This window comes from Centruroides sculpturatus, unplaced genomic scaffold (assembly GCF_000671375.1).
Source record: "Centruroides sculpturatus isolate CEXI.00-Female unplaced genomic scaffold, Cexi_2.0 scaffold282, whole genome shotgun sequence".
Taxonomy (NCBI): Eukaryota; Metazoa; Arthropoda; class Arachnida; order Scorpiones; family Buthidae; genus Centruroides; species Centruroides sculpturatus.
Window position 1 is genome coordinate 279414 of NW_019384528.1, and position 15975 is coordinate 295388.

Below are 15975 nucleotides of genomic sequence, written 5' to 3' on the forward strand. Positions count from 1 at the left end.
AATTGGGGACTGGGGTTGGTCGGATAATTGAAAAGTCGGATAACCGAAAAGTATGAAAAAATCCATTATTAGTGTAGTATATTATTATATACCATGTAATTAGTATATTATTAATGCTATTAACCTACTTCACATTGAATTTTCCTCCATGTTAAGCCTATCAAATTTTTTTAAACAATAATAATCGTCGCTATTGTATCGTTAAAAATTAGAAAATTAAGCCTCGTTTAAATATTGGCTCCCTTTCATGGTCGATCCGGTGTTGCCAGCTAAAACACGTAAAAATAATATTAAAGTAGCCAAGACATAGCCAAATATTGTAGCGCCACATCACTAGCGGATATTTAAATTTGCCGACTAGGACGGTCAGTTAACCGAGGTGTTGGTTAATCGGAGGTCGGATAATCGATGCTCTACTGTATTTATTGCAAGAAAAGTCACTTAGAACTTTATTTTGTGCCTAAAAATTTTGCTTTGAATATTAAAACATACATGGATGAATGTATTCAATTTAAATTGAAGTCATTTATTAACAGAATTTACCAATATCGTTGTTATAACATCTGGTCTGATTGCTCATCATTTATTGTATAGCCATTATCACTAGAAAACTACCAAATTTGCACAATTATGACTTATAGAAAGGTTTGGACCCATCCAAAAATAAAAGTTTATCAAAATGGATAGAAAGCAAACTTAATCTTTGCTCTCAAAACTTGGATTGCAAAAATACTCAAGTTTAACAGAAATCATTTTTGTAAACTTTTTACTAATAGCAAATGTAAAATCTCTACTGCACTACTTATGGGAACTTTTTCTATGATTAAATAAAAAGTTAGAAACTTAATTCAAATTTCTCTTAATTTGGATTATTCTTATTTGTACTCACATAGATATTTTTATTGTGACCACTTTACATATAACAATATCTACAAGATTAATCATACTTTTTAATTTATCAGTGAATTGATTACAAGGTCATTATTATACAATGTAAAAAATATATTGATTTAAAATTATATTTACATTACCCTAAAAAATTGCAAATTTTTTGAGATGACATAAAGATAATTTGTTTAATATTAAAAATTTTTTTATATATACTCTTTGTAGATTTCGTAACTAAGAATTAAAATTTTGTTTTTCTTATTTACAATCTACTAGCTAATCTGCATAATTTTCATTTGTCATAAATAACTTTTTATCAGTTCTCAAAAGTTCATTTTCTTAAATTTCCAAAAAAAAAAACTAGAATTGCTTTCAATTAGTTGTAACCTTTTCTCACATCTCGAAACTGCAGTATTTTTCAATCTTATCTTGAATAATCTCTTTATGCTTTCTATATAAGCTTTCATAATACTTTGTTTAGCTGCTTTGCAAACAAATTGTTGACCTTATAGGTCTACAATTTTTTAAAACTGCAGCTAAACAAACATTCCCACTATCATTCATCCAACCATCCATCTGTCTTTCCTTAATCTCAAGAACAGATTTAGATAGACAGAAGATGACATCAGGTATGGAAACCTTAAAAATAGGATTAAAAATTATAGACCAGCATTATTGTGATGTCACAATAAATAATTGCTTGTTGATTTTGTTTTATTTCTGTTTTTCATAAAATGATACTACAGTATTATGTAATTAGAAATAAAATTATTATTGTGACATATTATAAATATTATCATCACAATGCCAGGCTTCAATTTTTAATCATATGTTGGACTTATTTAATTTAAAAATATGCTCTCCATCTCAACTTATTAGTAGAGGCTTGCCCCTGTACATCATACTTTTCCTTTAACAATAGAGTCTTTTTGGTCATCTATTAACTGCTTTCAGGGGAAACGTTTTGAATTGAAATAATGTGACTTCCGGTTTGCATTGGAAGTTCATATTTAGTTAATCGGGGCTTCTTGCCCCTAAGGTTTCCATATATGGTCTTGGATTTCATCTATCTAACTTTGTTCTCAAGATTAAGGAAAGACTGATGGTAAGACAATAGTGGGAATTTATAGGTTACAATTTTTCAAATTGCAGCCCAATTAAGAAGTGTGATAGTTACAAATGATTTATATGAAAAAAGTTAAATAAAGAAACAACAAAAGATATTGATAGAATAGAAATTAACCACTCAGCAGTGAGCGACAACTATAGTCGTCAAATTTTTTGGGGGTATCGCCAAAAACTAGCCTAAAACTGCTGTGAAAAAAAATTCACATAAAAAATGAATTATGTAACAATAAAAAAAAAGACTTTTCTTTACTAGACATAACTGTTTACAAAATCTTTTTCCACAATGGTAATGAGAAAAAACACATGGAAAAATATTTTAAAAATACATGATTTGTCAAAGTTATAGGGAGTTAAACAAATATTTCAGTTTGTATAATTATCTGTTTAAATTTGAAAAATTTAATGCTAACGTTGTATTTTTATTCTGATCTGACCTTTTTTGTGAAAATTGATAAGATTTATTTTACTTCAATTTATTAAATAAGTATTAATTACATGGATATTAGTTATATTGTTGCAGTTAACCTACTTAATTTTACAAAACAGCACAAAATGCTTAAAAGTAATATGCCATTTTTTCAGAAATTTACTAATAATTTTTGGTTACTATTTAAAACTGTTGATAATATATGTTTCTCTCATTTTGATATCATCATATGAACATGTATTGCTGGAAGCGCACCTGTAAAATGTTTAAACTTCTACAAAAACAATACTTCATTAAGTGGCAAATTTAATTAAATTATGAAGCAATGAAAATGTCTAGTTTAATTTGATATATATTGTAAGCTACAAGATTTTAGAAGCAAGAGCATAAAAAATATTTGAAATAGTAATTTTTGATATAATTTCAAATTGAATATTTATTTCAAAAAGATATCAGACAACCATTTACAAATTTTCATACTATCATAACATAAAATTCATTTTAATATTTTGAAAACAAAATTTAACTTGAAAAATATAACTATATAAGGGTGATTCAGGACTTCTGTGACAAGCTTTGCGGCATGATAGATCTCTCAGAGATAAACATTTTATGTGCAATAACTCATGTTTGCTGACATTTTCTTTAGGAGCTACACAATCCATTGTCAGAAATATATTGTGCATGACAAGTGTGGTACCGTGGGTGTTAATTTTTTTTTTCCATTACATTATTCATGTGCAATGGTGAACAATAACTACGTTCAACTTCTATACCAGACTGAATATGTATAAATGATAATTATACACCTTAAAAACCTTTAATAACCAGTAAAGAACTTTAATATACTTGTTTTTNTTTTTTTTAAGAAATCGAAGATGTCGGAAACCACAAATGCCGTCTTATCCCAAATCTGTAGGATTAAGAAAACGACAATGTAAATATCCTATAAATATATATAAATTATAATTTTTATTTTATTTATTTTTTTTTTTATTACAGTTTAAACTTACAATGGTAAGATTTAAATATAATCAAAATTCAAATTTAAGTAATAAGTTGTAATAATCAAAAATATGAAAAATAACCCTTTAATCAGATATTAAAAATTCACAGAAATGTTAAATATTCTTTTAAAAATTGTGGAAATCATCTGGTAGATAATGGATTTGGTTTATCAATTTTGGGTAAATATCTTGATGCTAGTGAATGATTACTTGAAGGCTGATGACAGAAATAAGTCTCCTGGATGTTGACTTTTGTATATTTTGATGGTTTAGATTGTTTATTAAATTTATTAAATTGTTTTTAACTTTCCAGTAAATGCTGATTTTAATTGCACATATGAAATGATATTGATATAGAGTTACTAAGTGTGCTAGTTTTAGTAATTAAATCAGAATTCATTATTCATTATTTTTTGGTTTTTACTATATGTTTTCTGATTGAATTTAAAGTTGTGAAAATTATATATAAATAATAATAATAATAATATCAATTTATATACTTTTTAAACTTTAGATGTTTTCTAAAACAAAAATACATTTAAATTACAAAATCATGTAATCAAAAAATATATTAAGCATTAATTTTTAACTTCTATAATTATTCTTTTAATATATTCTAGCATTAAATTTAAGTGGAGAGTCAAATCAAGGAAGTAATGAAGTAAAAGGTGCCATTATTTATAATTCAAATGAACTAAATGATAATTATGTTACAATTCAATCTTCAAATGAACCAAAGGTACAAAATATAAATTTTCTCTATTTTAATTCTTCTTATAAAATCACTCTAGTTAAGTTAAATTATTTATTTATATTTATATTTAGGTAAGTTATTGCAATAAACATTTAATTAACAAAATTAGTGATTATATACATAATTTTTTAATTAACTATTACATTAATTGTCACTATAATTTTTAAAACATTTATAAAGTTAAACTTTGAAAACCAGGGCTGTGGAGTCACGTAAAAATCTACCGACTCCGACTCGACTTTTCCTTACCATCCGACTCCGACTCCAACCAAGGGTGGGCTTGTTACCGAAAGAGACCCGGAAATTCCGATGTCATCACGTGACCTCAGAATAAAAGATTCAATAAATAGAGTTCTAATAAAGATAGAATGTAGAAACTTTTTATTTCAAAGCTAAAAGACTCCTCTAAGTAAAATATAAATATGTATTCAATAATTTTTACTTTTCTGGCTGTTATATATAACAGAAGGAAAGTGTAGCGCTCGGTCAAAAAATGACTCTTTCCAAATTTTTACATTTTTGGACTCAGGACACATTGAAATTTCAAGATATGCAAAAGATTTGAGTTTTTTTCTATATGTGTGGATATTAGACTGTGTGTGTGGGGCATAATTTTGTTCACCCTGTTTGAAGCCTAATAATTTCTGTGGTCAGAGGAGTCAGATGGTTTAGCACAGGAGTTAGTTATTAAGCATCAAAGTGGTTGAACTAAATCATGTCCCCATATACATTCTAACATCTTAGGCAAGAACATCTTAGCGGGTTTTACTGTACTATTATAAAATGACAAAAAAACTTACTTTGAGGGTAGAGAGAGTTTTATTTTATTTTAAATTTTGAACGCTAATAACGAGTAAAATATTCATTAAGACATATGACACATGGCCACTTTTATGTCTTCAATCTGTCAACTTTTAATTAAGAACCAAAATTTAATAGTAGACTATTAATGCCCCTTTATACGCAAGCCACAGTGCCACATTTCGTTTCTTAAGCTTTACCCATTCTGAAATATTGTTTAATATCTCAGAACAGAAAATAAAGAAATTAAACAAATTAGATGCCAACACACATGCATGCATGAATTTTTCCCCTTTTATTGACTTTTTTGAGGGGTTCGGGAGGTCTCCAAACATGTAGATTTGCAAAAGAAAAAAAACCTGGAGGGTCAAATTTGACATGATCCCAATACTTTTCTGTTTTATATACATAACAAGTTGGGAAGTAAAAAGGAGTCGGAGTCTGCAGATTTTTTTACCACTCTGACTCTGACTCCACAGCCCTGTTGAAAACAGAAAAGTAAACAAAAATTTTTAAAGGATTAGAATTTTATTGATTAAAATGATATTTGTTAAAATTGTAGTGTAAAATTGAATTAAGTAACAAAAAAATTAATTGAAATTTTAATTTTTTTAGGTTGAAATGATACAAAAACAAAAAGAGTATACAGCATGGAAGAAATCAAGTGCTGCTAAAACTTGTCTTGTTTATGTGAATTATTGGGTAAATAAATAGTTTGTTTATAAAATTAAGTATTAATATTTTTTTAGATTTTTCTTTATTAAGTATTTTGATATTTATCAGCTATTAAAAATTGCCAAGTTAATAAGAACTTATGTGATTTTAGGCAATTGATTGATAAAGTTTTGAATAATTTTTTAAAATGAACTGTGAATTTTATCCATTGAATATTTATTTTAGGATAAAAAGTGGAATGTTGTAAAATTTTGTTGGCTGCAATTAAAAAAAATGTAGACCTGTGAATTCCCACTGTCATTCATCCGTCTGTTCTTAATCTTGAGAATGGAGTTAGATAGATGAAAGACAAAATCAGATATGGAAACCTTAGGGGTAGGAGGTTCCAATTAACTACATATGAACTTCCCATGAAAATCAGAAATCATGTTATTTCAATTCAAAAATTTTTCCCTGAAAGGAGTTAGATAGATGATCGGCATGACTCTTTTGCTGAAATAAACATATGGTATACAGAGGCAAGACACTACTAATTTGAGGTGGAGAGCATATATTTTAAATTGAATAAATTAAAAATATGATTAAAAAATTGCAGCCCAGCATAGTGATGATATCACAATAAAATAATTGCTTATTGAATCTTAAATTTTTCTATATAGACTTAGCACATATGTGCTATTTATGTATTTTGAGTCAAATCTTTTATTATATACAGTGTGATCCATAAGTTTTAGGACTTAATTTTTTGCTAAAACAGTAGTGAAACTATGTATTGACTAATATGCTAATTAAGTAATAGCAACTATTATCTGTTCACATGCAGTTTGTTGCTAGTGCATGTTCATAAACGTGCAAGCTATAACATCTAGTGTAAACTGTTGCTGTTGCTGCATCATGGATTTGAAAAGTGAATAGAGAATTGCAATTAAATTTTGATTTAAAGTAGATCTTTCTGCTATAGAAACCATAAAACCTACAGCAGGTGTATGATAATGGATAAGGGCCAGATTTATATATATGTAAAATTGCAATATATGCAGATACATATACATGTATCTGCATATATTGCAATTTGCCATCTGCACACTCTGTAAAAATGCCATCTGCACACTGTGTTATGCATGTTAAAATATCTGAAGTAGGAATTTTGTATGTAAAAAATGCCAGTAATATACACTAAAATTTGTAGATTAAAATGCATACTACTACTTCAGTTGCAAGCTATTCTTATTAATACCTATTACATCACTTATGTTTAATAAAATTTTATAACTTTCTATTCTGTCCATTAATCATTATTGAATTTATTTCTATATATACAACTGAGAGGCTTATTGAAAAACCCAGCAACATTTGGTGGCATCCTCTGTTATCATATTTTATTTTAAAAACTTTATATATTTTTAACTATTATAAAATGGCAAAAAGCTTAAAATAATTTGAGAGTAGGGATGGGCTTTATAAAAAAATTGTACATGCTAATAACAAGTAAAATTGTCATTAAGTCCGACCCTATTGGAGATATATGTGGCCCTCATTATCTCCCCACTCCCTTGACCTTTAATCACCAAAATTTAATAGCATCAATTCTCCTAATAAACAAACTTTCTTGCAAAATTTCAGAAATTTTCAACAAAAAGCACAGGAGTTATTAAGCTTCAAACAGGGTGAACAAAATTGTGCCACACACTAACATCTATACATACAGAAATTATCTCCAAATTTTTTTTTGCATTTCTCAAATTTCAAGGTGTCCTGAGTCCAAAAATGTAAAAATCTTGGGGGGTCATTTTTTGAATGATTGCCATACTTTCCCTCTGTTATATATAACAATCAGGATAGTAAAAATGATGTATCCTGCAAAACTACAAAAAGATGAGTTATTAAAAAATTTGGATTTACACATCATCTAAGAAATTTTCAGTGTTCACAGTTACATGCCCTACAGTTTAATATACAACTTTTTATTGATGTGAGTGTTCAAAGTTCTGGTGAATTGAAAAACAAATCCTCCTTTTTCTTGAAAACTTCCTAACATGGAATATGCCATTTTTCCATCAAGCCCCTCAGTTGTTTAGAAAGCATTTAAGGATGATTGGTTAAATTTTACATTATTAAATTAATAAATATAACATTTACAATAATTTGATCCAATTAATTTAAAGAATTTTGAGAATTTAAAAAATGTGAGGTTTCCATTTAATGCAAATGCTTAGTTTTGCAACTTTAAAATAATGCAAATTAAACAATTTAAATTTAAAACATTTAATTTGCACCTCATCTAGAACTGAATGGCAGAGTGATATTTTTCACATGAACTGCATAAGTGAAAAAAAAAGATTTACTGTATAGATAGCAGAAATAGACTATAGATCATTTGACAAAATTAGTGCTTCAAATAAGCACTTATTTATAACCAAAATTAGTCAAATCTGTAGTAAAAATAATAAATGCATATTATATGAGCTTTTAAAAACTTATCAACAACCTTAATTTGATATAATTAGACCAAATTGTGTTCATTTTAAGGTTCTAATATCATAGCATTTAAGGAAAACATGCACATGTATACAAATCTGAGATTAGTAATGAGGTTTTGAACCAGTCTGATGTCTTCAGGTAGTATTCACAGTTTTGTGATAGAAGGGAATTTGTAAATACAAGTGGCAATCACGTGTGAATTCAAACAGGAGAAAACATTGCTATTGTTATCAAGTTCATGAAGAATGATCAAATTATATCACAAATGATTGCTGAGACTTTGAACATCCCCTGAATTGTTCTTCATCTTAAGTGGAGATTTGAAGATAGCATATGCTTGTTTTATTCTGCATGCATTGACAACTGAGCAAAGAGAAAATCAAGCCATATTTTGTCAGAAATCATTGCAGTAGATGATTCAGAGTAAAATTTCTTCAGCAAAACTGTTTTGGGAGCTGAGACTTGGTGTTTAACTTGTGATCCTGAAATAAGCAACAGTTTTGAGTGGGTTGGTGAGACATCTGAATAAAAGAAAAATTGAAATTTCAAAGATTGAACATTAAAATAATCTTGTGAGTAAAATCAGACAAACAATGTGAGATTCACAAATAATTCATACTGGAAGAAGAGCAAATACAGAATTTTATACAGAAGTAATAGTTCATCTGAAAATCATTCAGTGTGTTTATCCTGCTATATTTTGGTTTCAAGATCTTTTGTGTAGAAATACAGTACACCTGCTCACTAAGCTGCAAGCTTAGTAAGCAGGTGCATTGCCATTTTTGACACAGAAAAGAATTCCATCATTTATCATCCCTTACTCACCAGATTTGTCTCCACAAGACTACTTTATTGTCTATTTTTCAAGTTGACATTGAAATTTAAAGGACACCAATTGCAGATGTTTTCACTATCCAAAAAGCTGTGACTGACAAATTAAAAACATTTGGAAAAAAAAGAATTTTCTGACTCTTCAAAAATTGTATAACCATGCTAAACCTTTAAACATGCCAATAAAAAAAATATAATTAACAAATAATAAATAAATATATAATGGTCATGAAATAATCAAATATAAAAATACTCACAAATATATTATTTTATTTTGTGTGTTTTTGATGTTTTTTAATTCCTTCCCTAAAATTTATGAATTGCATTATGGCATATTATATATCATATTGATTTTACAGTTACATATATAAAATCAATATGATTATTTTCCATTATAGACATTACATATCTTTAGAAAACAAAATTTTATTCATAAATTAAAGCATTTTAATTTAAATTATAGCATATCAAATTAATAAAAATTTTAAAAATAAGTATTCAAATAATAAGATAATTTTCAACAATTCTAATAATTCTCTAGTAAATATTAATATATAAAATAAAAAGTACAAAATTAATTTCAAGTTTTAATTGCTTAAAGATCTAACACAATGAATAAACTGTGTTAATATTATTTTATGAAACAATAAAGTCAAGATATTTGAGATTATTTTGCAATTATAGGATATTTTATTTGTATCCACACATCACATTACATACAACAAAAATGAGATTGTTAGTATCAAATATTAAATTTTTTGAATAATATGTTGAATATATATATATAAGGAATTGACACTTTTGAAACAAAATGTTTTTCCAAAAACATCAAATATGTTAATTTTGGAAAATGGATAAAAAAAACAAGTTATAGTATAAATAATAAATTTGATAATCTGAAACCGTGTTGCGACTCTTTGATTCTTAAACACTATGTAGTGTAATAAATTCAAACACTTGGTGATTTATCATTATTATTTAGTTCAGTTGATTATCATTGTAAAGTACTATATTATTTTTCCGACTTTCCAATGATTATCGACACTACTGTGTGCCGGAAATAGCCGTTCCCTAACGGGTACTTTACGCGGATTCGCGTTAGTGTGCCAGGCCTGGACTTTAAGCATGCACCGAATTAAATAATGACAAAGTTTGTCAATAACAAAAATCAAATATTTAATTAAACTTCTATTAATAAACTCTATACAGTATTTAGTAAAAATCAAACAATAATTTATTCAATGAAACTCAACAAGAATCAATCCGACAAACTCAAATCAATCTATTTCTAACTTAATTCTATTCCCCTTTGGAATTCGACAAAATCAAAGAATTAACTTATAAACAATAATTCTTATAAATTAAAGATCCTAATCGTCACCTCAATATACTAGGAACCTATTTCCTCAAACTCTCAAGACTTTCTATAATCGTCGATCCACAAATCGAATAACTTCAAAATCCTATCGGACACCTCTCTCGTTCACTGCTACGAAGCTCACCAAAGCTCGTTGCTATCAGGAATTCACCTCGTTCGTTTTCACTTGAGTTAGAGGCTTTATAGTGTGAGGTGACGTCACAATTCTGAATGAGCTCACTCTCCTCATTTACATACTTATCTGTAACATTAAATTTTTCTTGTTTATCTGGCAGATTATTTTCCGACAATACTTCGCTAACCTTTTACATTATTCTTTTTAACAATTATCGGGATGCTTTATTCTTTTAAGGTTTAGCGATTCCTAACTGGGTTGTGGGGTCTTCCCCCCCCTTTTTCTCGGTGCGGACTTACTTTTTTCCGCTTGGGAAGCGCAAGTGTGCGCGAGTTTTTCTACGGCGCTTTTCTTTCGTCGGTGAGTTGGTTTTTCTTCTATTTTTAAGTTACTAAGGTGAATGGTGAGGAAACCTTCGTCTTAACTAAACATAAGCCCCAAACAAAATATAATGAAAGCAAAATAAAAGTAAAATAAAAATAAAGCTCAGACTTGGTTCCTTACATCATCTTTATTTAGATCAACTGAACTAAATAAAGATGATAAAATGACAAGTGTTTGAATATATTACACTACATAGTGTTTAAGAATCAAATAAATAATAAAATATAAAATTTATTTTAATCATGCTTTAATTAATAAATTAATGAGGTATTTTATTTAAATGAAAGAGATAATATTATTTGAATATAAGATAATTAAATATTTCATTTTTTACAGGAAGAATATGATCCAGATAGGATATTAAATCAAGGTTTTCCACTTATATCCTCAGAAATGTTGCCTATAAAATATGTGTGTTATTTATGTGGTAGTACTGGCTTAGACAATGTAAGTTTTTTTTTTCTTTACTGAATATCCAATAATAATAAAATGAGAAATAAAGTTTATATAATGTCTAATTTATTTGTTTTTATTCATCATATTGCTCTTTCTAATGTTACATAATTGAGAACAAGTAAAAGAAATAGAATTGTAATTGTGATTTCATTAGTTGTTCTCAAAAGTTACACTTGTTTTTATTCTGAAAAGTATATTGAAATCTTTATTATCTCTTTGTTCTTTTAATTTAAATGAAGTTTCACTGTTAATGTAGGAAGATTTCATCTTCTGAAGGCATTTATTTTCAACAAATGTTTTGAATATTCTGAGTGAATGAATGTCTTCTGAATGCATTCATGATATTTCTGTTAGAATAAGATTAGTGCATTTATTTTATTCTAGCATAAATATATATTGTATGTAAATTTTATTATTTTCATGATTTTTTTTTTCTATTTTTCCAATTCCTATTCTAAATTTATGGGAAAAAATATTTTCTAAAATACATTTACATTTTTAAAAAATGTAGTGAACGTTTCTTTCATTGTTTAATGTGCTCTGAAAACAGTCTAAAGGTATTTTTCAGATAGTTACAAAGTAAAAGTGTTCATATAATTACAGTAGACCCCCCCTATAACACGGTAGATACATTCCATGTTATATGGATTCCATGTTGTACGAGTCACTTAAATACATGAGCCAATCACAGCCCGGCACGTATGCAGTTTAGGGACTACAGCTGTTTGAAAGGTTTTCTTCCATAAAATTAATCGATTCTAGACTAATTTGACTCAACATTTCCAAAACACATAATTTTTTGGGAATAATCCATATTAACTATGCTATAAACAAAAAATTGTAGGATTACTTACCGAGTTCACACCATTCGAAAACGCCATTGCTTTAAGCTTGTTTTCATTGCAGAGCAGCTCATTGAATGGCGGGCGCGTGTTTCCTGATAAGTTATTTTTCTGTGAAAAATTTGCTGAACTTTGGAGACATCATTAATATAAATATAATTTTTATGGCTATTAAATAATAAAATGGTTTTTAGTAGGTCCGCTGCTCGTTTAAACTCAACAGTTTGTGTGATGTCCGCTATTGGTCTAGATTCGACCAATCCTGTCGCGATATGAGTCAGCGATGACATTTTACCGTGTTATATGAGTCTCCTTTAGCATGTTATATAAACACATTCACAATTTTTTCGCCATGTTATACAAACCGGTGTTATAGTGGGGTCTACTATATTTATAAAATTTTTAATTAATAAGTGAAAAAAATGTGATGTAATTTTAACAAAACTTATGACTCCAATTCTGGATAATTTATATTTTACTTTTATCTTCACATTTTTATTATACTTTATTTTTAAACACACAGGAAATCTTCGTTAATTTGAAATACAAGGGACAAAATAATCACAACTTCAAATTATCCAGTTTTGAATTATCCGACATTTATGTATATCTCTGTACACTAAAGGAAATGCCACATAACTGATGTAATTTATTAAGCAAATGGAATATGGATACATACAAAGAATGTTATTTTCATTAAATAATAATTAATAATAATAATAATAATATAAATGTGAAGATAAACAGCATGTGTCTGCTGAAAATGTACCAGATGGTTATAAAGGTTTTCACAGGTTGCCAGATGGGTTTTATAAAAAAGTAAAGCAGATTCCTTGAAACATAGCCTAAATTATTTTTAAAGCGGCCTAAAAAGTAGTAAATCACTCAAATCTAGTAATCCAGAACCCTACAAATATCTGAATTTGCTATTCGTAGTCCAATCTTGCAATCCCAAAATCCGGCTATATTTTATGAGATAAGTGAAAAAACTGTAGTCTATGGGTAAGGTAATATCTGAAAATGTGTTACCACAAAAGTAAACCCATATGGACCAGATTAGGATTGTCTTAGTATATTGTTCTCTTACAGTATGGCTACATTTTGATCTAAATGAATCAGTTAGCACAGACATCACAGTTCGGACAGAATTTCACTTCAAATTTTAAGATGTCTACCTTAAAATTTGAAGTGAAGTATTTGAAGTATTTTGAACTAACCAAATTCCTTAACATGTAAATCTCCATCCCCAGCCGGAACAAAAGTAGTTATGAAAACTAATGGGATTTCGAACTATCCACATTCAAATTAATGAGGATTTCCTATATTAAGAAAATGATAATTGTTTACCTAAAAATGTTCATCAATAGAAGGCAACACAAAAAAATCTCAGCAAATTATATTGTCATCAGAGAGACATTTGAAACAATTTTACATATTAAGAAAAAGAAGAATCTCCAGAAAAAATTTAACTCTCTCATATGACTATGTGATGTAAAATTGATGAATTTGGACAAAATAAAAGATTTTTTGTGTTTATTGATATATACTGTAAGCAAATTTTTGCCTAGGTTTTATTTTTTATAATAAATGTTAATATTGATTTTTTTGTCTGTATAAAATATTTTTACACTAAGAATGTTGTCTTCTTTACAGACTTTACTTATAGTTTAATAAAAATATTTTTCAGCAAAATCAAATTGATTTACATAAATATTATTTTTAAACACTACTAATGAAAACTTTGAGTTAGTTTTGGCATTCAATCATTCATTTAATAAATCTTAGAAGTAAAAAGAAAATAATAAACAAAGTTTTGAATACCTTCATTAAACTCCAAACTTTAAATAATGCACAAAAATTGCTTTACTGGAGCAAGAAATAAAACTTAAACTAATTCCCAATGCTACTAGACTTCTTCAGTCCAGTATCAAAGGATAATGCCATAAACAAAAATTGCATAAAAGTTTGGACCTAAAGACTTAAAAACACTATTTTTAAAAAATTTTTATATTATCAAAAGCATTTTTTTGTCTTTTATTATTAATAATAGTTACCACAGATGTGTCAATGAATAGTTACTATATGAGTACATTTACATTGACAAGAATTACAGTGCTCTTGTAAACCAAAACAACTGGCACTTATAAGAGCATGTGAAGTATGCTCTTATAAGTGAAGCAGGACATGTTTCAAAAACACATAATCAAGTGACTTCTGCATATAAGAGCATGCTCTTATTTGTAAGTAAATATCATAATATATATTATTGTAATACATATATATTCAAATAACATGTAACATAAAATGTTCCAAATAAAACCATTTTCAATAAATAAATTATTTAAGGGTGAACTTAGTTTTATTGAGAAAACAATTCAGTAACTATTTCAACAGTATTAGAAAATTCATTAATCAACTTTTTGTTCATAAAATAATAACTTTAGTCATGAATCCATATTGGGTCATATTTTGTAATAAATATGAATACATTTTTTTTCTTTTAAATGAAGAGAACACATTCAAATTTATTAGAAGGAATTAGAATTGAAAATAAACTTTTATAAATTTAATTATTTTATTAAATATGGTGTTTAAGTTATTTTAATTAAAATAAATAGATTTTTGATGGATTTATTATATTAACCCATCAAAAATTTATAATTTTCTTTCATTATTAAGACATGGGATGACAATAAAATGACAAAAATATTCTCATAATTTCAAAAACTATAGAAAAGAGAAAAATGGGGATAAAAATTCTGAAATGCAAATAATTAAAGATATTGTCAAAAATGCAGTAAATAATTGTATTGAAACAAGTGAAGTATTCATTCCTAATAAATTTTTTAATTTACTGGATTGATATGCAAAAATTAAAATGTTTGAGGTTTTATAATCTGTTATCTTATAATAATAATTTGCTTTTTTAATTATTAAAAACTGAACATTTTAAAATATTATATAAAGCAGTGTTTCCCAATATGAGTAATAACACTCCAGAATCATTTGCATGACTACAAACTTTAGGGTTATTTGGGTTTATTGAGGAGGCATTGAAATTTTGCGGTTTGATGTGACAATAGAAGCAGTTTAATTTACATATCATTATTTTTCAGCTGTTTTGTTGCCAATATTTTGTATTAAGTAGTCTCATTGGAAATAACACTTAAAACATTCTTTGCTCTTTAATAAATTCTGAATAACAGCCACATCAATCACTGAGATGATATGATCAAACAAATTAATATAATATTAGCATGTAACAATATTAGGAAGATAGCACATCATTTGTTAAGATCATAATTTTATTTTACATTTCAATTTAGTCTTCAATTATTTAAAGTTTGGAGTTTAATGAAGCTATTCAAAGGAGATTTTATAATTATGCAATCATGAAGCATAAATGTTTTTTTATAATGTAAACATGTATGTTTAAAACATAACAACATTATTCTTATTAAATACATAGCCCATTTAATTCAGTGCAGTTTAAAATAGCATGGTTCTTTTTTAGAATGCATTAACCACAAATCAAGCTATTGCATATATATGCAATATCAAAATTGTGTATTGATATTTTTTACATTAGATGTATGTTTGAAATATTACTAAAGGGATTTTTTTTCTTTTAATATAGCAATTTCAGTTTATCTTCTGCTCTTTATGCTGTGAGCCATTTCACTCATTTTGTTTAGATGAAGAAACATTTAATGATCGGTTTGATGAAGAAACATGGTGCTGTCAAAATTGCCAAAGTTGTATAGTATGTGGACTAAAAGAAAATGTAAATATTTTATATAGATATATA

The 15975-nt window shown here is 27.2% G+C and overlaps 1 protein-coding gene across 1 annotated transcript in view; it reads left to right on the plus strand.

The window, feature by feature from the left end:
* Positions 1-3318: 3318 nt before the first annotated feature.
* LOC111622929 (histone-lysine N-methyltransferase 2A-like) overlaps positions 3319-15975 on the plus strand; it is a 65479-nt gene continuing 52822 nt past the window's right edge. Inside the window, exons 1-5 of the mRNA XM_023365396.1 lie at positions 3319-3380; positions 4071-4189; positions 5621-5707; positions 11206-11316; positions 15805-15951. Coding sequence (XP_023221164.1) covers positions 3338-3380; positions 4071-4189; positions 5621-5707; positions 11206-11316; positions 15805-15951 — 507 coding nt within the window. The 5' untranslated portion in view covers positions 3319-3337. The remainder of the gene's footprint in view (positions 3381-4070; positions 4190-5620; positions 5708-11205; positions 11317-15804; positions 15952-15975) is intronic.